This window comes from Macaca nemestrina, chromosome 14 (assembly GCF_043159975.1).
Source record: "Macaca nemestrina isolate mMacNem1 chromosome 14, mMacNem.hap1, whole genome shotgun sequence".
Lineage (NCBI taxonomy): Eukaryota > Metazoa > Chordata > Mammalia > Primates > Cercopithecidae > Macaca > Macaca nemestrina.
Window position 1 is genome coordinate 106,008,783 of NC_092138.1, and position 24,178 is coordinate 106,032,960.

The 24,178-nt window shown below is 54.4% G+C and overlaps 1 protein-coding gene and 1 long non-coding RNA gene across 4 annotated transcripts in view; one reads left to right on the top strand and one right to left on the bottom strand.

Moving 5' to 3' along the window:
• The window catches only part of LOC105463899 (uncharacterized), a 36,895-nt gene extending 34,160 nt beyond the window's left edge, over positions 1-2,735 (bottom strand). The window contains exons 1-2 of one of the 2 annotated variants that reach the window (XR_011612856.1): positions 2,680-2,735; positions 1,788-1,835 (exon numbers count right to left, since the gene is read on the bottom strand). This is a non-coding gene — a long non-coding RNA (uncharacterized lncRNA). The other variant, XR_011612855.1, reaches the window with a different exon arrangement.
• Positions 2,736-2,974: 239 nt separating this feature from the next.
• LOC105463901 (LIM homeobox 2) overlaps positions 2,975-24,178 on the top strand; it is a 34,212-nt gene continuing 13,008 nt past the window's right edge. Inside the window, exons 1-3 of one of the 2 annotated variants that reach the window (XM_071078310.1) lie at positions 2,975-3,398; positions 17,161-17,363; positions 18,304-18,707. In XM_071078310.1, coding sequence (XP_070934411.1) covers positions 17,164-17,363; positions 18,304-18,707 — 604 coding nt within the window. In that variant the 5' untranslated portion in view covers positions 2,975-3,398; positions 17,161-17,163. Of the gene's footprint in view, positions 3,399-14,813; positions 15,664-17,160; positions 17,364-18,303; positions 18,708-24,178 lie in introns of those variants that run through there. The other variant, XM_011711315.3, reaches the window with a different exon arrangement.

Genomic DNA, 24,178 nt, shown 5'->3' on the forward strand with positions numbered 1-24,178 from the left:
CAAAAAGTCAGCCCTGGAAAGTTTCCCGTGTGAAGTTTAAAAGCGCCTGTGCTGAAGAGGCCGACTTTGAAGCAGCTTGCCGGGGCCCCTCGGCAGGCTCCTGCGAGTCAGAGGGCCGGCCTCGCCTCAGATCCGTTGCGCCTGCCTCTGCAGGGCTGGGAAATGGGAATTGTTTTTAAGTTGAAAAATTACTCGTGGAGCTCACTCCTTTGCCACTGCTCTTCTTTTGTTCTCAGTCATCGCCTTCCTCTGCCTTCTCCTCCTCTTTTGCTCCCTCCTTTTAGCAAAGAGGAGCAGGCGGACCGGGGTTCAAATCCGGACGCAGGCTCTTACTGGCTGTGTGACCTAAAGCCAGTGACGCAACCCCTCTGGACCCTAGCGCTTTAACAGAAAAGCGGGGTCAATGGTGTCCTCGAGGTGGAGCGCTGTGGAGGCTGGCCCAGGGAACTGCACAAAAGTGCCCAGCACCCGCCTGGCCCCAGGAGGAGGAGCCCCAGAAGCATCAGCTCCCTCCCACTACAGAGCCCTTTGCCTCCTCACAGAGCTTCAGAGGCAGGTCTCCTCCCTGCTTCCTGTGGCTCTCTGAGCTCCTACTGAGTCTTCATCCTTCTGTGTTTAAACTCCGCTTTTCTTTTTCATCCTCCAAATACATGTTTCCGAGTGTCCACCTTGGTGCCACACACACAGTGCCACACCCTAATGACAGTGCCAGGTGAGAAAACACACGACGCACCTGCCCTCAAAGAGCTTCCAGCCTCATGCCTCAGGTCCCCCGTGGGACTCCTTCATCATGGTCATTGCAGCCCTGTGTGCTCAAAAGTGTCTTCCCAGAAAAAGGAGTGCTTTGTGAGGACAGGGCCATGCCCAGCACAGGGCCTGGCACACAGCAGGGGCTCAGTGGCCAAGGATGATGCCTCCTGTGGGCCTGATTTAAGGGCACAGAGAGAAACCAAGCCTGAGCATGTGCTGCCAGGGAGGCCACCCTCGGGTGGGGGCATGGATGCCATAGTAGACATGGGTGCACAGTGCTGGGACATAGCAGAGGAGGGAAGAAGAGATGGCAGCCCCCAGGAATAACCAAAAGCAAAGAATGAGTCTGCATATTGGCCTGGCTTCTTCCTTCCAGCTCAGAAATCGGGACTCATGTGACTGAGAGTTCACAAGAGCAGTTTCTATGCGCTGAGGCAGGGACTTCCCAGCACAGCCTACAAGACACTGCGTGCCCACGCCTGGCCCCGCCCACCTATGCAGCCTCATCCGGCTCCCCACCCCACACCGGCCACTCAGGCTTTCCCACTGGCCTTGCTCCCTCATGCCAGGAATGTTCTCCCTCCACCACCTCTTTTAGCATCCCCTGCCCACTTCCTACCAACCGTGATCCTGGTGCCCCAACTGACTTCAGGTCTCAGTTTCGATGTCATCACACTTTGGGAAAGGCCTTCCTGAGCCCCAGACCAGGTTAGTTTCCCTGGATAGCTGGTCTCATCGTACTCTCTATATTCCATGGCACTTGTATAACTGTCATAAAATTGTGTAATTGCTGTCCACAGTCTGTCTGCCACCTAGAATGCAAGTTGCCTGAAGGCAGAGGCCATGCCTCCCTCGTGAATTGCTGTCTCCTCAGTGCCAAGCAAAAAGCTTGAATAAAAGCTGGATAGAATAAATAACTTATGGACTGGGCACTTTATGGATTCCACAAATGACCCCAGTGGCAATCCTGAAAAGGAGGTAGTTATTGCTCCCATTTCACAGATGAAGAAGCTGAAACTTGGAGCAGTGTGACTTACCCAAGCAAGTGGTCTTGAACTCACATCTCTCTGACTCTGAAGCCACACCTGTCCAGGGAAACATCCTTGAAGCTTAAAAGTCAATCATGGTGTGATGGGGAGTGGGGAGGGAAGGAGGGAGGATAGATTTTACTCCTGCTTGGGTCTAAGGACAGGGAGAGAGCATTGCCCCTCTGCTTGGTGTCAACCAGGAAGGAACCAGCAAGTGACAGGGCCTATCAGATCCAACTCAGGTTGTGCCCAGTCAAAACCTGAGGACGGGGGAAGAGGAACCACAGTCACTTTTCAGGAGGGGCTTTAGGGATCCTGGAGGAAACCACCATTGACTATTCCCGCGGAACTGGCCTCTGATACTGGCCTCTGATACTTGTCCTCGAGGTTGAGGAAAGGTGTTTTGTGGGGCATATATGGCACCCAGCGAGCCCTGGGTGGCCGCTGCATTTGAGGAGGCGTGAACTTCAACAGGGGACCAGAGGCATGGGGCACCTCCTGCGTCCCCCATCGCCACCCCACCTAGAGCTGCTCAGCAACTCCTTTTAGAGATAGGAAACTGCAGCCCCGGCGGGGAGTGACTTGAAGCCGGGAAATGGCTTCAGTTGCATTCTGGGGGCCGCTGTTCCAAGGAGAGACAGAGAAAGAGATAGCAAGTCCCCCAGAGCAAGGCGAGAAAGGGGGGAGAGTGAGGGGAGGTAGAAGGAAGCCGGAGAGGGAGGGAGGAAGTGGTGAGAGCAGCCGAGGAGAGAGGGGTAAGAGAAAAAGAGAGAGTCAGTGAGGAAGAGAGCCAGGGACAGCCAGAGAGGCCGGGAAAGGCGAGGAAGGAGGCAGAGAAACGCCGCGGAGACCGGGAGATGGAGAGAGACAGGGGGAGGCGGGCGGGGACGGCTGGGGGTACCGGTCGCCGGAGCTGGTGACAGCCACGGAGCAGGGGGCGGGGGACGCCGAGCGCTAGCGGGCGCGGGACGGCGGCGGGAGGGGCGGGGGGGCCGGGGACGCGGGGGACGCGGGGGACGCCGCGCCGCCCCCTCCCGGCGCTCACCGCCTCCCCCGCCCCCGCCCCCGGCCGCACGCGCCCGCAGCCTAATGACCGCAGCCAGCCCGCGCCGCGGCCCGCGCCCACTGCAGGCGGCCGGCAGCTGGCAGCGCGGGGCGAGCGGGGAGCCGCGCGCCGCAGCCCGGGTGGCAGCTCCCGGCTCCCGGCCGGCCCTGATTGATTTGTCAGCCGAGGCGAGAAAACGGCCCCTCTGATCCGCGCGCCCCGTCCTCGGCTCCCCGGGCGCCGGGCCTCCCTCCTGCGCGCCTCGCCCGGCTCCGGGCCGGCCCCGCAGGCTGGAGCACCCCGCCGGCCCCAGGAGGGAGCCCTCCACCCCCCAGCCCGGGCCCCGGCGCCCCTCCCCGGCCCTGCCCTCCGCGCACCTCCTCAGGCTCGGCCCGGCCCGCCCGAGGGCCCTGGGGCTGCCAACGGCCCCCTCACCCCCACTGGGCACCGTGCCCGCGCCCCCAGCCCTCACCCTGCCGCTCCCCCCAAGCCCGGCACCTCCACCCCCCGCCCCCCGGCCCTGGCCCGGGGCCGCCCGCAGAGCCGGCCACACCCGCTGCGGAGGACTCGCCAAGGTAAGGAAGCGCCTCGGCGCGCCCCGGGGGCCTGGAGGGCTGCGCGGGATGCCGGCAGGGCCACTGCAGGCACCCGCGGACCCGGACCGGGAACCACCGCTGCCACCAAGCCGGGAGCACGCTAGGGCCCCGTCTGGGCCGGGAGGGCTTTGGGCGAGTTGGGCTTGTCAAAGGGAGGACCCGGTGGGAAGTGGCTGGCAGTTGCCGCTCTGTCTGGAGCGTGGGGGAATGTCACTCTCAGGTACAGAGATCTTCTGTCCAGGTCTTTTTCTCTTTTAAGGAATTCTCTTCCTCTGTCACTATCCTCTTCGAATCCCTAACATTTTATAGACATTATTTTCCTGTGTCTCTTTTGAGGAATCACCTCTTTGCCTCCCTTCTTTTCAAGCAGGAGTCTTTTCATTCCTCTTTCCCAGTTAAGCACATCGTCTCCCTCCCCCAATTTAGAAAGATTTTCTTCCTCTTTCTCACTCCCCAGTTTCAAAGGAAATTCTCTGTCCCCACAATTTGCAAGCACCTTCTGTGGCTCACTTTCCCATTTCTAAGGCTAGACCCATTCCTGTGCTGCCCTTCACCCCCCCAATCCTGGCTGTGCAGATCAATTTGTCTTCAGCTGGAGGGATCTACCTTGTGTTTTTCTAGTGCACGGGCCAGCTATGGGGACTCCTCACCCAAAGCAAGGCACCAGCAATCCCTGGCAGCCCGCAGGAAAGGGGCAGCTGCCCAGCCGAAGCCCAGGTGCATGGGGCATTTGTTTCCACGGGGCAAAGAAGGAAGACTTTACCCTGAAACAAAGAATTGAGACCAACCGAGACTGTCCCAGCCTCTTCGTTGGCAGAGGAATCTCAGCTTCTGGACTGAGGGGCTACATCTATCCCCCTCCCCCACCTCTTTAACTTTAAAATAGTTTAATGAACACAGAGAGAGAAATCATTTTTTTTTTTTCTGCGGGGTGAGCAGTCTACAAAGAGAAATGGGAAAGGAGGGAGAGAGCCTTAACTCTGATCCCCGCAATTAGTTCCCTGGGATTGTTGGTGGGGGGAGCAACCCGGGAGCCTCAGTTCTTCAGATACAAAAGCATTTAGATCGCTTTAGACCGGTTAATCCTGAGTCTGGCTCGGGTCTCTTTTGTTTCCCAACTCCATTGTGGGTTTTGTGCAGTTTCTCTCTGTTCGCGTGATTGACTAGCCAATAGATGGTAATTATCCAAATGTCCCCTCTGTCCTTTGACTGACTTCTCTGTATTATGGGCAACTGTCATGCATTCTGTCATTCCATATCATATTACACATATTATCATATGAAGCCTCCCCCCACCCTTTAAAGGAGGGAGCCTCAGCCCAGATGCTGCTGCTTTTAAAAGGAAGGGCCCCGAATAATTTGTGCGGGGAACGGTCGGGAATACAGAGCAGGGGACTCCCGAGATGGGAGGTTCTGCAGGTAATTTGTTTGGTTGGGGGGTAGGGGTGGCCTCTGAGGTTGGGGTTATAAGAACTGTGCTAGGGGCTTGGAGCAGGCTAATGCCAGCTTGTATTCCTCTGGCCGGGATCTTGGAGTAGTTTGGATGGATCTGGGATACCTTCTGGAGAAACTTGGAATCCATTTTTTGACCCCAGAATATCAGAAAAATCTGCAGGATCGGGTCCTTTGGGAGTAATTAGTTCTTAGCGACACATGCTCAAGACAACGACCCTTGGGAATCCCAAAATATATCTCTTCTACCTGTGGCCCTTCACAGGATAAGTCCTTTGGACTCTTGCCCCGGTTTGCTGCCAAGCAGGCTGGGGATAGAGGAGCCAGCTGTGTCTGTTTCAAACCCCCACAAGCTGACGCTGAAGCTCTGAGAAGGAACAAGCTTTTCCAGTGATACTTTTGCACATATCAACTTAGTGCCCCTTGGTGCAGTTGTGCTTGCCATCACTTAAGAGGGAGGCAGGATTTATAACAAGGAGGCTTTGCAGAGAGAGACTCTGGGGTCCTCTGAATCTGTGGGCAGGACTAGCCTTTCTTTTGCTAAAATGTGAAAAAAGTGTTTTATTATTGCAATGGATATGAACTGCCGCCCAGATGTACAGCCTCACAGGCAGTTAATTACCTCGTTCTTCATCAAATATATGAGCAATAAATTCTCCAGGAAGGGAAGTGTGTGTGTGTGTGTGTGTGTGTGTGTGTGTGTGTGTGTGTGTGTAGATAAATAGGTGGATAGATAGATAAATGCAGGAGAGAGAAAAACACACTCTTTTAAGACCACGGAAAGAGACGGACTATTTTATGGGAAGCTTGATACACTGCTGCAAGATGCTTTGAATTTTTCAATGATCAAATATACATGATCAAGCTGTGCATGTTAGGGTGCGAGTGCACCAACGGTCAATGGCTATTGATCAGGCTGTTAAGTATTTCTGTTCAGTTTTATAAATATAGATGGATCCCAGATGATTTAAACAATTGGATACTTAAGAAACTAGCCTTCTACATTTCTTTGGAGAAGGGGAAATGGCTGGTCAGTTACATAAACCCAAACCATTGTTCACCCCCATACTTCCTCCCTACCCCCAAAATACCTTGGAAAGGCATTTTACAAATGTGAGACTCATTTGCAAGAGTGTTCAAAAATAGAGTAAAAATATTCCAAATGTTTTGTTTGGGGTCTGCCATTAATAGTCACCTTACCTGAGCCTAGCCTTATTTACAGGCTGGGAGTTTACTCTCTCTCTCTCTCTCTCTCTCTCTCTCTCTCTCTCACACACACACACACACACACACACACACACACAATTTTGCAACCACAATTTTGACCCAGACTCAGAGAGATGGGGAGGGTGTCATTTCTGGGAGTGGGATCTAAGGTCCCTAAAACCCTTCTGGTTAGGAACCCACATGACCCTTCCCAATGAACTAATTTCTCACCAGTCTAAAGATCTATTTAGAAAGGTGTGGAGGGGGTGAAGGATGGAGATTTAAAGGTAACCTCTAATTGGTCTGGAAAAATTCGGCTGAGGACACTTTGAAAACGTCTCTGTTTCTTTTCCATTCTTTCTCTCTCCACCGCCCCCAATCCCTTTTCTATTTTTCTCTGATATTACCTTCTAGAAATTAAAAGTGGACTTGAAAGAAAGGAACAATGAAAAACAGTGAGTGGGAGGAGAGAAAGCGAACTTTTTATTTTTATTTTTATTTTGTGGTGCATGGCAATCTTAATTACAACCACCCAATTAGCTATTTTGTATTTTGTAAAAGGATTCAAGAAATCAGCCTTCTCCCAGATCGGTAAAACTTAAGCATACAGACAATTAATAGTTATGTTTTGTTTCCACATCTTAAAAAAACAAAGTGTAGATTTTTAATTTTTCTATCTGCAGACCAGTCTTTACCAGCTAAGTGCCCCTCACTGGTGGAGCTGAGGCATCCCTAGTGATAAAACCCCGTGGAAATTGAACCAAAATTGGCATCCCTCAAAAAAGTTGATCCACCTAGAAACGGATGAATCAGTCCTGATTGGGTGGACATGCCCTTTCACCTCATTGTGTCTGACCTATCACTTAATTAATCTCTCCCAGAGCAGAGCTGTTGACAATACCAAAGATAAGCAGTATTTTGAACAAAGCAGGAAGCTTTTAAAAGAACAAGCCACAGTGAGGTTTGAGCCTCTTAAAGATGTGTAAATCATCAGCATTAGGATGTAGAGTTCCTTTATAACGTAGCTGAAGCTCAGAGATGATCCCATCTTTACTAGAAACTTTCTGTGCCTTTCTTTAGCCATGGATGTCTCTAGACATTGATATTCTGCCTCTCCCCTCTGCTGCTGGTTCCCTTTCTCCTGTCTCTCCCTTTCTTTGGATTCATACTCTCCATGGCTCCTTTCCTGAAAATTGTCCTCTGCTTTCCAGCCTTGCCTTTGGCTCTTCAGATCCTTTTTATAGTGTTAGGGCTATTGAGGTGGTCAGTTTCTAAGGCTTTGGGGGACAAACTATTGACTGCATCTGCTGGTACCTATGAAGGAGGACATTTGTGCTGCAGGCACCTTGGTGACACCCAGGGAATAGTTCATTAATTAAAAGACTTGCTAATTGCTGCTTGAATTACTGTACAGAAAGAGTGAAATGAGTTTGTAAAAGATGACAATTTGGGGAATGCATTTTTTTTTTGTTTAAAATATTTTTATAAACAGGTCTTAGAAAATGTGTTGCTTTTACTGTTGACTCTATCGTCAACAATTCAACTGAGCTTCAATTAATGATAATATATGGTCTGGGATCCTTCACTGGGCCTGATTGATGGAAGAGCTTTGTTGAATTTGGTGCAGGTGGCACTGTTTAATAAGCACAGGAAAGAGTGAATAATGTAGTGCTCGCAAAGAGAAGTAAATGCAAAATAGATCGCTCTAATTATGGCAGCCCCCAGAAATGGAGACGCAAGCTGAAATGGCCAAGTAGCTGGGAAATTCCAAATAGTGTCGATTGTCCCCTGCCTTTTTACTTTCGAGGGCTGACACGGTAACTTAAAAGTAAATTTGGGTGAGCTCATCTGACTCAACACAAGCACAAATTCAAAACCTGAGTCTGATGACCTATCAATGTTTGCCTTCACTGTCTAGAATCCATTACCAGATAGTAAAATTCAGCACTGAAACAGGGCCATCTGAGCATTTCTTCCTGCAAGAGATCGGCACAAGCTCATTACAACTAGCATTCATATTTTATTGCAAAGTGTCAGGAGATTTTGTTTTTGTTTTTGTTTTGTTTTGTTTGAATTTCTTTATGCTTGAGAAAATTAGCCTATAGGAAATCAAAGTGTGAATACTTAAGCAAACAGAATTTCTCATATACCTGCAAGGGCTTGTGATGATTTTCATTCATGCAAAGATAATCAATGGGACATTAGTTGTTTTAATTAGTGGAAGAATAAAAATGTTGGGGAGGGGTGCCAAGGGACTGAGCTTCAGCTGAAGCATATGTGGGAAATGACTCATTCCTCACCTAAAGAGACAATGCCAACTTCCCAAAAGCAGTAGAGATTTGCTAATCAAACCAGTGGAAAGTTGGACTTGGGCACGGGAGGGGTCCTGCTGAAAGTGCAGGGTGGGAGATGGTGGCCACACTGGGCATTTTTCCTCCCCTGCAATATCACTGTTGCCCTCAGAAAACTACCACGTCCTACATCATCTTCTAGGAGAGGAATTGTCTTACTTCCTAGGAAGTTGCACTTTGTGCTGGGAGCCTAGTATGCTTTGTGATGATAAAATAGTGCCAGTGGCTGGGAAGCTCAAATCAACATTCTTTAGCCTGGACTAAGGAGAGGCTGGGGCTGAATGGGTGTGCTAGACATGGGGTGATCTGTAAAGCAGTGGCTCCAGCAAGTGGGTAGAGACCCTCGTCCTCTGATTGAGGACCCAAGGAGGAGCCAAGTCCAGCATCTTTAGCTAAAAACTCCTTTTTGTTATGTAGAAATGTTTACCAAACCCACCTCCTGTCTAGTCAGTGCTGGCTGGGCAATCCAGTCGATTGGTGTTAGTGTATGGGAAGCTCATAAAAGGTTTATGGGGAAACTTGTGCTTAGAAATGGAGTTTAGCAGTGTCCTGCTGTCAGAAAAGGATGGCAGAGATGCCTTTGAATGAAGAAGGGCTGTGATAGGAAAAATGCTTGGTCTCAAGTGCTTGGAAATATGAGTTGTCAGCCAGTCAAGAGTTCATTTGCTTCCTCTTCTACCCCCGTCCCCACTTTTTCTATACAAAATCTTTCGGATTCTCCTTTAAGCAAAATGTGGTTTCCTATGTGAGAAAATTTGTTGCGGGGTTTTGTTTGTTTGTTTGCTTTTTGTTATTTTGTTTTTTGTTTTTTGTTTTTTTGTGTGTGTGTGTGTGCTTCAACCTGAAAGGCTTGCAGAGCAACCAGGTTAGCAAAATAGCCCTTCCAGGACTGGATATTACTCTGGGCTAGATTAAAAAGAAATGATTGTCAATAAATGACTGTAGTTATACCAGTTGGGGGAAAAATGGCATTTTTGCAACATTTACTTTTTTTTTGGTTTTGCTTCCAGGGAAATTTACATCCTTGCGTGGAAATTAGCCGTGAGGGGATGCAATTAGCTATAGTGTATTTTGTTACAATTGTTCTTTAAGAAAAATCTGATCTGACAGATTTATACTGTTGACAATGTGATTTAAGCAGGGCCTAGATACAAACTTTCCCCACCCTAATCAATAATGGTAAATCCTTTTGCTGAGGTGAACAATCTCTGACCTAGTATTCATATTTCTTTTACCAATTCCCTGTAATAAAATTGAACATTTTGTCACCACTTTGAGAAACACTGCCAAACACCTTAAAACACATGTCACATGCCAGCAGCCCCTCATTTCCCTCCTCCGGGAGTTTCTACATCTGGAATCATAATCACAGATAAAAACCTTGACAAAATTGCATCTGAGCACATTCCTCTCCACAGCCTTTACTTTCTCATAACATTTAATACAATATTAATACCTGCTACCGAAAAGCAGGAGGGAGGAAAAGGGCTGCCAACCTCCACGTTTCCTGATGCATCATGTTCAAACCTGAAATTCACACTTCGTGTTTCATTTTAAGTTCAGTGCATTTAACAGGGCCCTAGAGAGAGAGCCCTGGTTAGTTCCCCAACCTGCTCAGCTGACGCCCAGGGAGGCGGTTTCAGAATTGTTCAGATTGCTGCAGGGAGAAGAGGAGGAGGAATTGGGCTCCTCTCTGCCTGCAACAGGCCAAGCTACTTATCTATTCTAGTGTCACAGACACGGGGTTCCTCTTCGGAAACAACTAAGGCTCCACTAATTTTTATTGTCGATAGCGGTGATAAGCAGATTTTCTGTATAGTGTGACCAAGGCAATGAGCTGATTTCATAAAGAAGGAGATAGCTATGCCTGAACTGATTTGCTGCTGACTGACAGCCTCTCACATCAATATAAAACACTCCCTGCTTTGCTGAATGAGGCCCACAAGCCTGGGAAAGGTGTGTGTGGGGGTCCTCATTGAAGATACAGGGCTTTTCTGCTCTCCCTGTGACTCAGCCTCACCCCACCCTTTCTTGGAGATAACTGTAACCCTGCATTCCTGTGCAGTGGCAAGGAATCACCCTTCCTCTGCCTTACAAACAGGAGACAGAGGTTAGAGAGAAGGGGAAAGTGCAGGAAGCATATCCCACTGGGGGTTTCCTGGGGGCATGTATGATACTCTGGAGATGGACTTTTGCATGTTGGTGGCTTTGTTCAGTCCCTGCCACTCTAACCAGAATTGGGGTTGAGACAGACTAGGATTGTCCCCTCCCTTTACAAAATGTAAACCTCCAGGTTTCTGGAAGGTTTAAATCGGTAACATCTCTAACACCAGCCTCAGTGTAGAGGGAACACACACACACACACACACACACACACACACACACACACACACACACCCCTGAGCATTTCCACTTTGGTGAGGAAGGAGTATAATTTGCTGAATGGTGCAAGCAAGCCAGGAGGACAGAAGATGCTACACTTTACTCTGGGAATAGAGGCGGGCAACTGGCCCTGTGACTGCAGCCAACAGCTTTAAGAACACAGTCCTTTCTGCTTCAAGGTTAGGGGGACATTCTCGCCTCTTTCTTCTTTGCAGTTATTATTCAAGAGGCTTCCCCCGACCCCAGTCCCTAGCACCATCCTCAGAGCTTCAGACCATACATTGGCAGTGAGCAAAGGGGGCCCCAGGCAGGCGGGTCTGGGGCCAAGGAGGGCGGCTCCCCTGCGCGGATCCTTCCCTGGTGGCTCCCAAATCCGGCGTTTTCTCTGCCGCCTCTCCCTCGGGGGAGACTCGGAAAGGCTGCAAAAATCTGGGCGCCCGCTCGCTCGCTTGTCAAGAAGCAAACTGTCTTCACATTCTCCAAGAGCAACATCCCTGCCTAGGAAGAGGAAGGAAGAGGCAAAATAAATAAAACCAGTTAATGTTGTAGTTAACTTGCAAATCAAGTAAATCTGTTGGTGCCGTATTTGAGAAATAAACCATCACAGCGTCACAGCAAACACACACTTCTGAACGTCTTCATTTTGATTTAATGGTATATCAGCGTCAACTATCGCTTCCTCTGCTGGTACACACGGCCTGATGCCGCGGGAGGAGGGTGCCCATGTTTATCACCGAGTGAGATGACTAATTACACCTTGTCAATCACCGGCTATGAAGACATAAAACCAGCGCGCACAATGAAGTAGTTGCCTGCAGCGTCAATTAGTTGGCGATTCTGAGGTTATTGCGTGGCCCTGCTTTGGCCGCCTCTAATAACGGGACAGAGCGCCGGGAACCGCGCACTGATCAATCACCCTCCTTCCGCGGCCGCCCGGCTCCCTCCCTTCTCCCCCGCCCGGTCTGGCCTCACTTTCTCCGCGCGGCTTGCGCTTCCTCCCTTCGCGGCCCCGGCTCCGTGGCGCCAGCAGCCCCGGGAACCCCGGGAAGTTTGCGCGCGGCAGCTCCGCAGCCGGCAGCCGGGAGCCCCGCAGCCTTCGGGGAGCGCCGGGGCTGGTGGCCCCTTTGTTGGAGGAGGCGTGGAGGGAGCGCTTTTGTTCTGAGTTAGTCACGGTGGCCGGCTGGAGGCTGCTACCTCATTATGCGCCGGGTCTGCTTGTCTGCGAGGAAGCAGATGGTGGGGAGGTAGGCAGCGGCGAGAGTGGCCAGACCTGAATTCCGTTCACCTGTCACCTCCCACAGAAGGCAGGTTCGGGGGACTTAGGGATTCGTTGCCACTTTCGGGGGCAGGGGGAGGTCCAGGGGCTGCCGTTTCCGGCGCCTGCGAAGGCTCCTTACCTGTCGGTGCCCGCTCCCCCCACCCCCTGCCTTTCTCTTGGCTGCAGCTTCTCGCACCGCGTAAATGTCACTCACGTGTCAGGATGTGTGTTTACAGCCTGTTCCTCTCCTTGTTTAGTCTCCGCGGACAGGGCTCAGCGGTTGCGTGACGTTCCCCGCCACTGGGGGAGATTAGCAAAGTTACCGGCCTCTGGACCCCGGGGCCCAGGCGCCCAGATCCCGCCCCGCGGCAGGAGATGCATTTGAGCCTCTTAAAGACGGAGCGCGTCCCAGCCTGATGCAGAGGGATGAATAGACAAGCGAACCGGGCGGGAATACCGACTGCCTGAGTATCTGGGGTCGGCCCAGCGTTGGACGTGGGCTGCTGGTCCGAGAGGTGGCGACGGAATCGCGTGTACGGGGGAGTGGAAAGTCGCACAGTGTGTTTCCACGTTTCTTGAGCAGCCCGCGACAAGAGTTGCTGAGTACCCCACCCCCCGCCCCCAGATCCTAAGGCAGCCCCTCGAGCTTTCAAAACGTATTGTATCCAGCCCTCCCGGGAGCGGAGTTACACCAAGGACAAACACTCTAGCGTCGTTACAAATTTTTTCTACCCCTTGGGCGACCTCCAGATGAACCCTGGTGACTCTTAGATTGGATTTTCATTCCTTACTTTCTTTGAAAGAAAGTGCCCCAGATGCGTCAATAAAACATGCCTATGTATCCGTGTAGGCGTCCGCGTGCCTGCGCGCCGGCCATGTGCAGGCGCCGAAGCACACGTCTGTGTGAATACACGGGCACGCGCGTCTTTGGGTTTAGTGGTACTTCCCTCGCGTTGGGGCATCTGTACACATGCAGCACATACACATATAATTGTAACTTCAAGTTTTTTCAAATATGCAAAAACGACCTCGTAGGAGCACTTGCAGTGATTTAAGTAGAATCGCCTGAGCACGCAAGTGCAGGTATAACGTGCAATTTACCATTTTGCAGTTGCATCCTTCTTCCCAGCTCTGGACACTTTACACCTGATGCGCATGTGTAAGACCCTAGCGCTATAGTGGTGCTGGCTGTGATTTTGCCAACAGAGATAAAATTCGTGCTCGCTGTGTTTTTGTCAACAGAGATGAACATGTATATTTGCACACATGAACACAAGTTCATGTGCTTGGGCATTACACGCATACATATATTTGTGCACACATATATTTGTGTGTGAAAGTTACACACGCGAAAAACATGATTTCATCCTCAACTCTGTACCCTGTGAGGTAAACCGCAGGTCCTGACTATCCCCTTACCTGTCCTGGCAACAAGTCATTTCAGACTGACACCCGCCTTGTCCCTATTAGACAGAGCCAAACCTGCTTCCGAAGCAGACCCAGATGGGACTCTGTAACTGACGTGTTTATTCAGTTTTTGTCTACAATCATTTTATTTCCTAAATCCCTCCCCACCAGACACCTGGGCATTTCCCTCCAGTCCCCAGGAGACTCTAGGGTGAGCATGAAGCCTGGAGGCTGGGGGTGGCAGTTGGGATTTACCTAGCACGCTAGGTTGTTGGCCCCTGGTGAGGTGGTGCAGCCAGGCGGATAAGGAGGACTGGCGCCATCAGCGGCGTCTGAGACAAGGTGTGCCCAGTGGGCAGAGAATGGGCCTGTGGTTTTTAAGAACCTCACTGATATTGAATGTATCTTGGAGTGAGAAAGTTTTTAATGGAAAAGGAGAGGGCGTGATGAAATAATTTGCTAAGTGCCTACTATGGTCCAGGCATTTTACATCCACAGTCTCTTTCATTCAACACATCCATGCGGAGGAGAGCTTCTTGTCTCCTATTATAAAGGTCAGAAACAGGCTAAGGGAGGAGAAGTCACTGTCTAAGTTTACAGTGCATGTAAGTGGAAGAGCTAGGACTCGAACCCTAGCCTTTCTGAGTTCCTAAAGCCATGCTCGCCCCCACTCTTCCAGGCTGGGGAGAGAACGAGAAGAGCGAGAAACTACACGCTGGGCTGCAGACTGGGCCCTAGCGGGCTTGGAGCGTGGATATGCTGGCTGGCCCCCCTCCCCTGGAGTCACAGCTCTCGCCGGTCTCGCCTCTCAGGCTCAGCCGGATACCCAGGAGGCTTGCGCGGCCGCCTGCAGTCCGCTGTGCAGAGCCCGGGCCGAAGGCGGAGCTCGATGGAAAACGGCCGAAGGCTCTTGCAACTCTGCCCCAGGCCTGCCTTCCCGGGCCTCCCAGGCGGGTGCCGGAGGCCGCGGCTCCAAGCCGAGGGGAGACCGCAGTGAGACAAGCATCCCCTTGCTGCGCCTTCTTAGGATAGAGGGTTTAATTTTCCTTTCTGAAGATATCGCAGGAAGCTGTTCGTATCTTAAAAACTCCAAACCCCGCGCTCTCCCTCCTCCCTGTCTTCCCCCCACTCCGCCCTCCAGCCTCGCCCACCAGCTCCCACCATCTCGACTCTCCTCTGCTCCTCTTGCCTCTCCCCTCCCTCTGGGGTCTCCCGCCTTCCCGGAGCACGCGCTGCCAGGGCCTGGGGCGCCGAGCGGCCAATGGCACGGCGGCAGGACGTGATGTCAGGCGCGGCTGTAGAAAAGGCGCGGAGGCTTGCGCTGGCGCGGACTGCTGAGCCGGGGCTGGGCTAGGCGCGCGCTTGGAGAGCATTGCGCGCGGCTGGGCCCGCGGCCGGCGGCTCCTCCTCCCACTCTGCTCCTCCTCTTTTTTCTCCTCCTCCACCTCCTCCTCCGCCGCCTCCTCCTCCTCTTCCTCCTCCTCTTCAATTCTCCCGGTGGCTCGGCTCGGCTCGCAGGCTTCAGAGAAACCCCTACTCCAGTCGCCGACTCAGCGCCCAAGAGGGTCGCCTTGGGCTGGGGGCGCACCCCAGGGAGGGGAGGGGTCCAGGCAACTGGGCCGCCGCGGGCACCTAGCAGCTTCTGGGTGAACCCCGACCCCAGCCGTCGCCGCCTTGGGCAGAGTTTGCGCCCCTGCTTTGCGCCCCGGGCGCCGAAGCCGGGCGGGCGATGCCCGCGGCTTGAAAGCGCCCGCGGCGGGCGCCGACCTCTGCCCTAGTCTCCTGCTCCCCCCGCCCCGCTTGCCCCGTGCCCTTGTGACCCTGGCTTTGGCGCCGTCGCCCAGGCGCCCCGCAATGTAGCTGCCCCCGCGCCTCGGCTGGAGGCGTCCTGCCCCGCGGGCGCCCGGGGCCCGGAGCCCGGCCTGGGGGCGCAGCCGAGCTCGGGCGGGGCCGGGGCCGCGGTGGCGATGCACCGGGCCCGTTAGCACCAGGAGCGCCAGGCAGCTGAGGCGGGGGGCAAGCCCTCCCTCGGAGGAGCCGCGCCCCCGGCCCCGCCGGTCCCGCCGCGATGCTGTTCCACAGTCTGTCGGGCCCCGAGGTGCACGGGGTCATCGACGAGATGGACCGTAGGGCCAAGAGCGAGGCTCCCGCCATCAGCTCCGCCATCGACCGCGGCGACACCGAGACGGTAGGCGCGCGGTTGTGGGGTCGGGGTTGAGAGCTGGGATGGGGCCGGGCCAGTCAGCGCCTCTGCTCCCCGAAGTTTGGGGAGCGTCCTTCGTGCGGCACGGGACTGGGTGCTGGGGATCCTCGGTCAGAATGCAAGGCCAGTGGCTCCCGGTTCAGGGGAAACCCGGCTGCTGGGACGGAGAAGGGAAACAAGGTTGAAACCGAAATCTCCGCCCCGGCGGGTAGAGGAGAGCGTTTCTTCAGAAGTGGAAGCGAAGTCCCATCCGCGGCCCAGGGCAGCTTCCTTCTCACCTTGCCGGGCGCCGGGGTCGACAGCCCCACGCTCTCCTCAACCTCTCGGCTCCGGTTGCTGGCGGCGCCGCGGGCGGCGCCAGGGAAAGGCGAACCAGCCGGGAGCACTGGGGCTGCAACCGGCTTGGGCCGCTCTCGGCTTTCCGGCAATCGGGGATCTCCCTCAACCCCCTGCGCGGTTTCGGAGACCGAAGCCTTCGGGGCCAACATTTGTCGTTGTTCGCGTCCCCAGACCTTTGACTGGTCAGACTTAGCCAGGTCAGGGCTGGGAGTTCAGGCTCTGGCCTGGCCCTCGCCAAAGGAGACTCCATTCGGATCTCTACACCTGGCTCCGCGGGCCTAGCCCCAAATAGCCAGTTCCTCGCCTCAGACCTCCCTGGGGGCCAGAGGAGCAGACACTGCCCAAGTAGCGGGCCCAGAAGTGACCTTTAGGAGGCCGCAGAGGTGGGGAGCACGGGAGAAGCTTCTCTGCTTAGGGAGCAGGACCAGCGGCCCCAGTGGCCTCCCAGCCTCCGAGCCCTTCTTCGGTTAGACCTTCTCTGCTGGTCAGTTTGGATAGGGGAGGATTTGGGTTGAACCTGTCCTTCACCCAGGGACTTTGAGGGTGTCCCTGCACCCCATTCACCTCATCCCTGAACCCAAGAGGGCCCCAGCCTGTGTGGCAGAGGACCCAGAAGTTGGCTGACTTGTCCTGGCCTTAACCTCTGGCCTAAGGATCCAGGGATCCCTGGAGCTGGGGCCCAGGAACTCTGCTGTCTCTCCAAAGAGGAGTCTGTGTGGAGGGTAACTTAATGGTCACCTTACCCCCCGCCCCCCGGCTCATTTAAGAAACAGTTTGGGGAAAGCTCTTGGAGGGCTTGACTGGAGTAGCTGTCCTGGTCCCTAAACACAGCCGGAGCATTTTGGGGGAAAGGACAGGGAGGACTGGAAGGGAGAGAGGTAAGCAGGAGAGCCATTTAGGCCAGGATCCCGGCCTGGGCCGGTAGCAGGCTAGGGCTGCGCTGGCGGGCCTGGGTTCTAAACCGCCCAGAAATGAAAATGGGCCTTTTGGGGTGGGGGGAAGCCCGCCGCATGCCCTGGCAGCCCCCTCCGCGTTCAGGGCTAGCCGAGGCCACAGAGGGAGCTGTGGGTGCCAGTTTCGCGGCGGCGGAGGGGCCGCTGGCTGACGCAGGCGCTGCCGTCTTCCGCCTCCCTCCCTTCGCAGACCATGCCGTCCATCAGCAGTGACCGCGCAGCGCTGTGCGCTGGCTGCGGGGGCAAGATCTCGGACCGCTACTACCTGCTGGCGGTGGACAAGCAGTGGCACATGCGCTGCCTCAAGTGCTGCGAGTGCAAGCTCAACCTGGAGTCGGAGCTCACCTGTTTCAGCAAAGACGGTAGCATCTACTGCAAGGAAGACTACTACAGGTAGCCCCCCACCCAACTGCCCCTCAGGACCCCTCCCCCCAGTTTCAGGCACAATCTTACAGTTTGGCCCTCTCCTTTCCCTTTAGTCCCAGGAGAGGGTTCACTACTCAGGACTCCCCCCCGCCCCGCCCCAGCTTCTCCAAGCCAGCACAAATTGGGTGATAACCTTTTAAAGCAGCAATTTGGGGAGCTCTTGGAAAGGTCTACAAAGTAAGAGAACCCGAAAAAAAGCAGAAGCTGCCCGCCCCCTCGGAGCTCAGACCACAAAAAAGCTTGAGTTGGGATCCTTGCTCCCCTCTCTCTTTGAAGTTTCTTGAGTTAATCTGAGGTTATAGAAACAGGCACCCCTAAACCTAGGCAGCCCAAGCTGGACAGAAACACAGTTGGAAGGAGAGCTGTGGGAGTGGGTGCATTTCCAGGTCTTTTGAGAAAATGGCAGTGAAAGCTGGCCAAGATCAAAGAACCAGAATCACTAGCAGACTCCAAGTTCCCTGTTTCTCCTTCTCCCCAGTTTTAGGGTTAAGATCTATGTATATTCTCTCTGTTGTCTCTCTTTCCCTGTCTCTGTGTTTCTTCCAAATTACAAAAGTCAGTAGGATTCCCAGGCGCTGGTTTGGAGGGAGGAGTAAAGGTTGAGAAAGGGATAAGTGGTAAGTGTCTCCCTCCACTCCCAGGTAAAGGCTTTCCTAGGGCTTGCGGAGACTCTGGGTGAAGTAGAAGTCTTTGTAGGCATGAGTGTGTCAAGGGAAACTATTTTAGGGCAGGACCAGGCCTGGGTCAAAATCTAGTTCTCTCTCCCCCGCCCCATCCTCCAAATAAAGGCCGGGTTGTCCATCTTGAGGAGGGGATTGCCCACCGCAGTAGCAGCGGCACCTGGAGGAGGAAAAGGGGGGTACCCAACCGTGTGTTCCCACAGCCCCTCCCTCCATGGTCCCTACAGGCGGTTCTCTGTGCAGCGCTGCGCCCGCTGCCACCTGGGCATCTCGGCCTCGGAGATGGTGATGCGCGCTCGGGACTTGGTTTATCACCTCAACTGCTTCACGTGCACCACGTGTAACAAGATGCTGACCACGGGCGATCACTTCGGCATGAAGGACAGCCTGGTCTACTGCCGCTTGCACTTCGAGGCGCTGCTGCAGGGCGAGTACCCCGCACACTTCAACCACGCTGACGTGGCAGCGGCGGCCGCTGCAGCCGCGGCAGCCAAGAGCGCGGGGCTAGGCGCAGCAGGGGCCAACCCTCTGGGTCTTCCCTACTACAATGGTGTGGGCACTGTGCAGAAGGGGCGGCCGAGGAAGCGCAAGAGCCCGGGCCCTGGTGCAGATCTGGCGGCCTACAACGCTGGTGAGTGCGTGGCGCGCGGAACGCCCCCGTAGGGTTGGGGGAAAGTGCGCGGCCTCGACGGCCGGGAGCTGGAGTGAATGTATGCTGGGCAAATAGCGAGCCTTAAGCACCGGAAGGCCTTGCAGAAGGGACGTTAGCCCCCTGGGCTTCCAGCCTGTGCGTCCTCGGCTGGAGCGGGAGGAGAGGGTGCAGTGGTCCCTTGCTGCCCCGGGTGCAGGGCCTTGTCTCTGATACATTCTATTTTTTGGAGATGGCTTTTTGGTTTGGGCCTTTGCCCCACTTTGCTGGGCAGGAAGTGTAGGGATGGAGAAAGCAAGGCGGCGCTGACACCAAACAGGCTTCGGGTTGGCGCGGCTGGGAGTGGGGAGCTGCGGCGACGAAGGCAGGGCGGCGAAGGAAAAAGGCAGGGCGGCGAGGGTCCCGAGAGAGGGCTGGTTGTGACCAGGGGCGCCGAGCTCGGCCTGGTGTGCCGCCTGACGGCGTGAAATGTCCCAAGGGCGGCAGGCTTGGGGATCTCGGGCTTGGAGAACTCAGGAAAGCAAAGGCTGCGGGTCCTTTTGCTCGGCCCGATCCTCCTTTAAAGCCGGGTCTCAGTTTTCCCGGGCTCCTTCCTCCGAGTTTCCTGGCGCCTGCTGGGGTGAGGGCCGCGACCCTCGGAAGCGGGCGCCCGGGCGGGACGAGACCCGAGCAGGCCTGGCCTCGCGCCGGGGTGGAGTGGGGTGGGGTGAGGTGGGGGGCTCGGTTCGGATTTCCGGCATCTTTGAACCTCAGGCCATTCCGGGAGAAGCTCTGCCCCCTCCCGCGCCCCTCCCTGCTCAGGACAGCTGCAGAGGTTCTGAGTCCCGGCAAATGAGCCGTCAACATCTGCCCGAAGTCTGCAAGGCCCGGAAAGGTTTATGACTCTCCGGGCTTCCGAACTAGAGTTTATTTGCAATTATTTTCTTTCTTTCGTTTGCAACAGAATTAGATTTGGAGATTTTGTGTCCTTCCTCCTTTTCCCTTTAGTTAATGCACAAGTGGAAAAAACAAAAACAAAAACAAACCCAAGACTGTCCAGAGGGGGCTACGGCGGGAAGAAGTCAGTTATTTTCATCTTAAAGAATCTGAGTTGAATATGGAGGGAAATGAGGGGCGGATGGGGGTGTCCCCGTTCGCTCCAACGAAATCGCTTGTTGGAGGATCATGGGGCGTGTGTCTGCGTGCGGAACTGGGAGGAAAACGCAGTCCCCAGTTTGGTGAATGGTGAAGCAGCAGTAGGCCGGTCGGTGGCGCGGATCTAAGATTTGCTGACGGCACTAGCACAGATGTGGCTCTCTGGAACTTCCATCCCTAATCTCCTACCACCCCGAAAAAAAAAGACAAAACCGAGTTCAGACCGGCTCCCCCCAAACCAAGCCGCTTCTATTTATCAAGTGGGGTCAACTTCCACTCGGAAGCACCTCGCGGGGCTCGGCTCCAGGGCACCTGGTGGCTGGGGAGCTGTATTGTTTTCCTGGGCACGCAGGTTCGGCGCCAGGTTTAGGATTGTGCAAAAAGAGAGTAGAAGGTACAGAGAGTTATTTCTGCTTTTTGCTGTTCAGCCGCCGTTTCCCCCAGCGAGATGGGCTGGAGGCTGAATTTCAAGCCTTGTTTAACCTCTACAAGAGACACCCTCCATCCAGCCATCTCACTTTCTCTCTGGCCTCCCTCTCTCTTTTTTTCCTTTCCGCTCCCTCCGTCCTTTCTCTCTATCTCTGTCTCTGTGTGTGTCCCTGTTTGTTTCCGTGCCCTCCTCTCCGACCTTGCCCGGGGCTCCTAGTCCTGGGAGAAACGGCATTCGGTGCGCCAGCCGTGGCTATGCGGCTGACTCTTTCGGGGCTCACGGGACTACGCTGGGGAAAGGGGGGACCTCCCCGGCCTCTTGGGGCCCAGCCCAGCCTTCCTAGGTCTGGCGTCCGCCCTTCTCTCCCCTACCGCACTGGCAGGAGAGAAATAGCCGCAGTGTGGGCCGCGGGGCAGTTAGGACTGGAAAGCGGGGACCCTGGAGGGTGCGATCGTGGACGGTGTGCAGGCGTGGGTCTTGTGCGTGTGCGTGCAGCGTTCCGACCGCGGGGACACGAGCTTGTTTGTGGCAGTGTCCCACATCCAGTGGCCCAGTCACGCGGACCCCTTGCAAAGCCTCTTGCTCTGGGAACAGTCCCTCCAAGGCGCGGCGTCACCTTACTGAAGGGCGGCGAGCTGGGGGCCTAGTGGGGAGGGGGCGCCGTCGGGGCAGCCAGCGCTGGGCTTACAGCAGAGCCGCGGGCCGCGGGGTCGGAAAGTCCTTCCGGGGCGGGGCCGCAGCGGCCTCTTCCCGCAGCCCCTCAGGCCCGGCCCGTGTGGAACGGAAACCTCCCCCCACCCCGGGCGGCAATGCCAGCGGGCTGGGGGCGCGGGAACCGCGGCAGGAGCGGACGAGGGGCCTGGGCCGCGCACTTTGCGCCTGGGTTTGCGCGCCGCGGCCGCGGGAGTCCCGCGCGGACCGGCCGGACGCCCGGCCTCCCCCAGCCCCAGCTTTTTGTGTGTGTGTGCCTGGCGGCGTAATTACTGATTTGATTCCAATCCATTATTTAGACAATTGAACCTACAATCTCGTCTTTAGTAAAATGAGGCGAAGTCAGATTTGATTACAGGTTCAGTCCCAGCGACAAGAGCTCGAAACCCGATGGGTTAATAACAGATCACGAGTAAATTATTCATGATTTTACGAGCTCTTTAGCTCCATTGAATCGGCCTAATTGAGAGGAAAAAAAAAAAAAAAAGGAGAGAGAAAGCCCGGGTCCTCCCCCTCCCCTCGGCCCCTCGCTCCTCCCCGGATCCGATCCTGGGGAATCTCGACCCGCCCCCGGCACTGGAGGCGGGAGTGAGGGGGTTCGGGGCGCCGGCCAAACCTGGGCCCCATGTCTGCCTCCCCCGCCGCCGCCCCCTGCCCTCGCCTCTGGCCGGCCTCGGCCTCGCTACTTAGGACCGACTCCTTTCCTTTTTTCTCCACTCCTCTTCTTTCCCCTTTTCACCACTCCCCCGCCAGTAACGGCTTCAGAAAAGGCCTCCTCGGCAGGGACCAGGTCTCCTGGAGCCTCGGGATTCAGCTCGGCCACCGGACCCTCGCCACAAGCTGCGCCTGTTTCCGGGACTCGCTTTCCCCTCCGCTCTCACTGTCTATTTCTTGCTGTCTTTGTAGCTGTCGCTCTCCCGTTCTCCCGGCTCCTTCGCTTTCTTTTCCTCTGTCTCTCCTCTCTTTTTCCTGGCTCTGTCCATCTTCCGTCCCTACCCCCTCTCTCTTTCTCTTCCTCCATTCTCCCTTTCTGTGTTTGTCTTTTCTCTCCTTTCTCTGCCCTTTCTGTCCCCCTCCCCCACACCACTACCCCACCTAGGCGGCACTCAGGGCAGGTCCCTTGGGCCCATGGGGGCGCCGGGGTCCCCACGGAGCTCATTAACAGCAGCCAGGCCCAGGCGGGGGCTCGGTGGAGGGATGGGCCCAAAGATACCCCGTAGGGAGGCCTGCCCCACCCCCGGTGGAGCTGGGGACTGGGGGAAAGAAAAGGGTTGCTCACCTCAGCGGGTTCCAAGCAGTTCTGGTGGATCAGGTTCAGAGGCATCCTCTGATCCCCTTTAAATTGCCGGACCCCCCGCTCTTCACTCTGGGCGTGCTCTCTGTGGGAATGCAGCCCCGGGGGTGAGGGTTCCTGAGTGCGGGTGGAAAGAGGCCCCTAGGAGGTGTAGCCCCTAGCTAACAGCTCCAAAGGCAGGGGCAAGACCTGTATCTTGCAAATTCTCTCTGCAAGGGACTGTTCCCTACCTGGGCAGGGGAAGGGGGAGGTCACCCGCAGAGTAAAAGTTCTTTGGAGGTAGTGTGGCCAGACAAAATGCAGGATCCCCAGTTAAATTTGAATTTTGGGTAAATAACAAATACATTTTTAGTGTAAGTGTTCCTGGCAATATTTGCATTTTGGAAAAATAACGAATAAATTTGAAATGTGTAGTATAAGTGTCCCGTGTAATATTTGAGTTTTAGGTAAATGACAATTTTTTAGCATAGCTGTGTCACCTGTAGTATTTGAATTTTAGGTAAACAACAAGTACATTTTTAGTATAGGCATGTCCTTTGCAATATTTAGGACGTGCTTACACTAAAACATTATTTATTATTTTTCTGAAATTTATATTTAACTGGGCAACCTGTATTTTCATTTACTAAATCTAGAGCTCTGTTATGGGTATGTAATAAGGACACAAGATACCTTCTCAGTTCCCCACTTTAGGCGGACTGAATGTACACCCCTTTTGAGGCTTGCCCCAAGGCAAGACCTTAAGTGTGGCATGGCTCTGGAGGTGAGGAGGGGACCTTGGGAGGGGTCCTGCAGGTCCCCATCAGCTGCCAAGTGGCTGAGCAATTTTCTGAGACCCAGGGTTTTACCCATATTCCCCACCCCCAATGCCAGCCAGACATTGGCAGCCTGGCCCCCATGAGGCCCCTTGTGGATAGGGACAGGCTCCCTCCTCCCTTCGTGGTGTAGTGGAAGAAAACAAGGAGAACTCCAGTGCTCAATCTAGGCTCAACACATCAAGATCAATCTAGCCTGTTACCGGTGGTGTGGCTGTGTGCAAGTTGCTTCATTTCCCTTAGCTTTAGTTTCCACATCTCTAAAATGGGAATAGCCACCTCTCTGAGCGGTAGTGATGTACAGTGACATTTGTAAAGCCAAACACACACCACAGGTGTCTACTACATGTTTATTTCTGCCTCGGACTTCCTTCGCCTTCCACTGCGGCACTCTCTGTGGACTGCGCAGATCTCTGAACTTCCCCGAGCCTAACTTGATCCATTTGTTCAACGGGGAAACCATCTTACAGGGTAGTGATGAGGATTAAACTGCAAAATGCAGTTTCCAACCTTTGGCCCAGTGCCCGAGGCCCAGGGTCTTTCAGTACTTTTGGATGTGGCAAAACGAGCGTGAGTCTCTGTCTCAGCAATTTCTAGATGCCAGTCCCAGGCACGGTAGGGGGAGACGGCGGAAAGCACTCATCCTTAGAGTGCCTTGGGAAACCGGAGGAGTGCAGGCCCAGAGACCTTGTCCTGCTGTGTCAGAAGTCAAGTGACTTCCCTTGCTAAGCCTCAGTTTCAACATCTGTAAAAATGGGAAAAATACTACCTGGTGCTCCTAGGATTGTTTTAAGTACCTAAAGAAAATGTGCCTGGAAAGCCCTTTAACACATCACCTGGAGTTCATTCAGCCATCAACAAGTCATAGCAGTTGTTGTTGCTGCTGCTGCTACTTTTGTTTTTATTATCATAACATAATGGCTCAGAATGATTTTTGGATTCTCCCAGAGCCGGGATTCAGTGCTGCAGTTCCTAGCAGAGTGATCCTGGGTGGATCACTCTCTCTGAGCCTCAGAGTGTCTCCATCTATAAAATGGGGGTAATGTCCCCAGTTCGTTGTGCCGCAGAC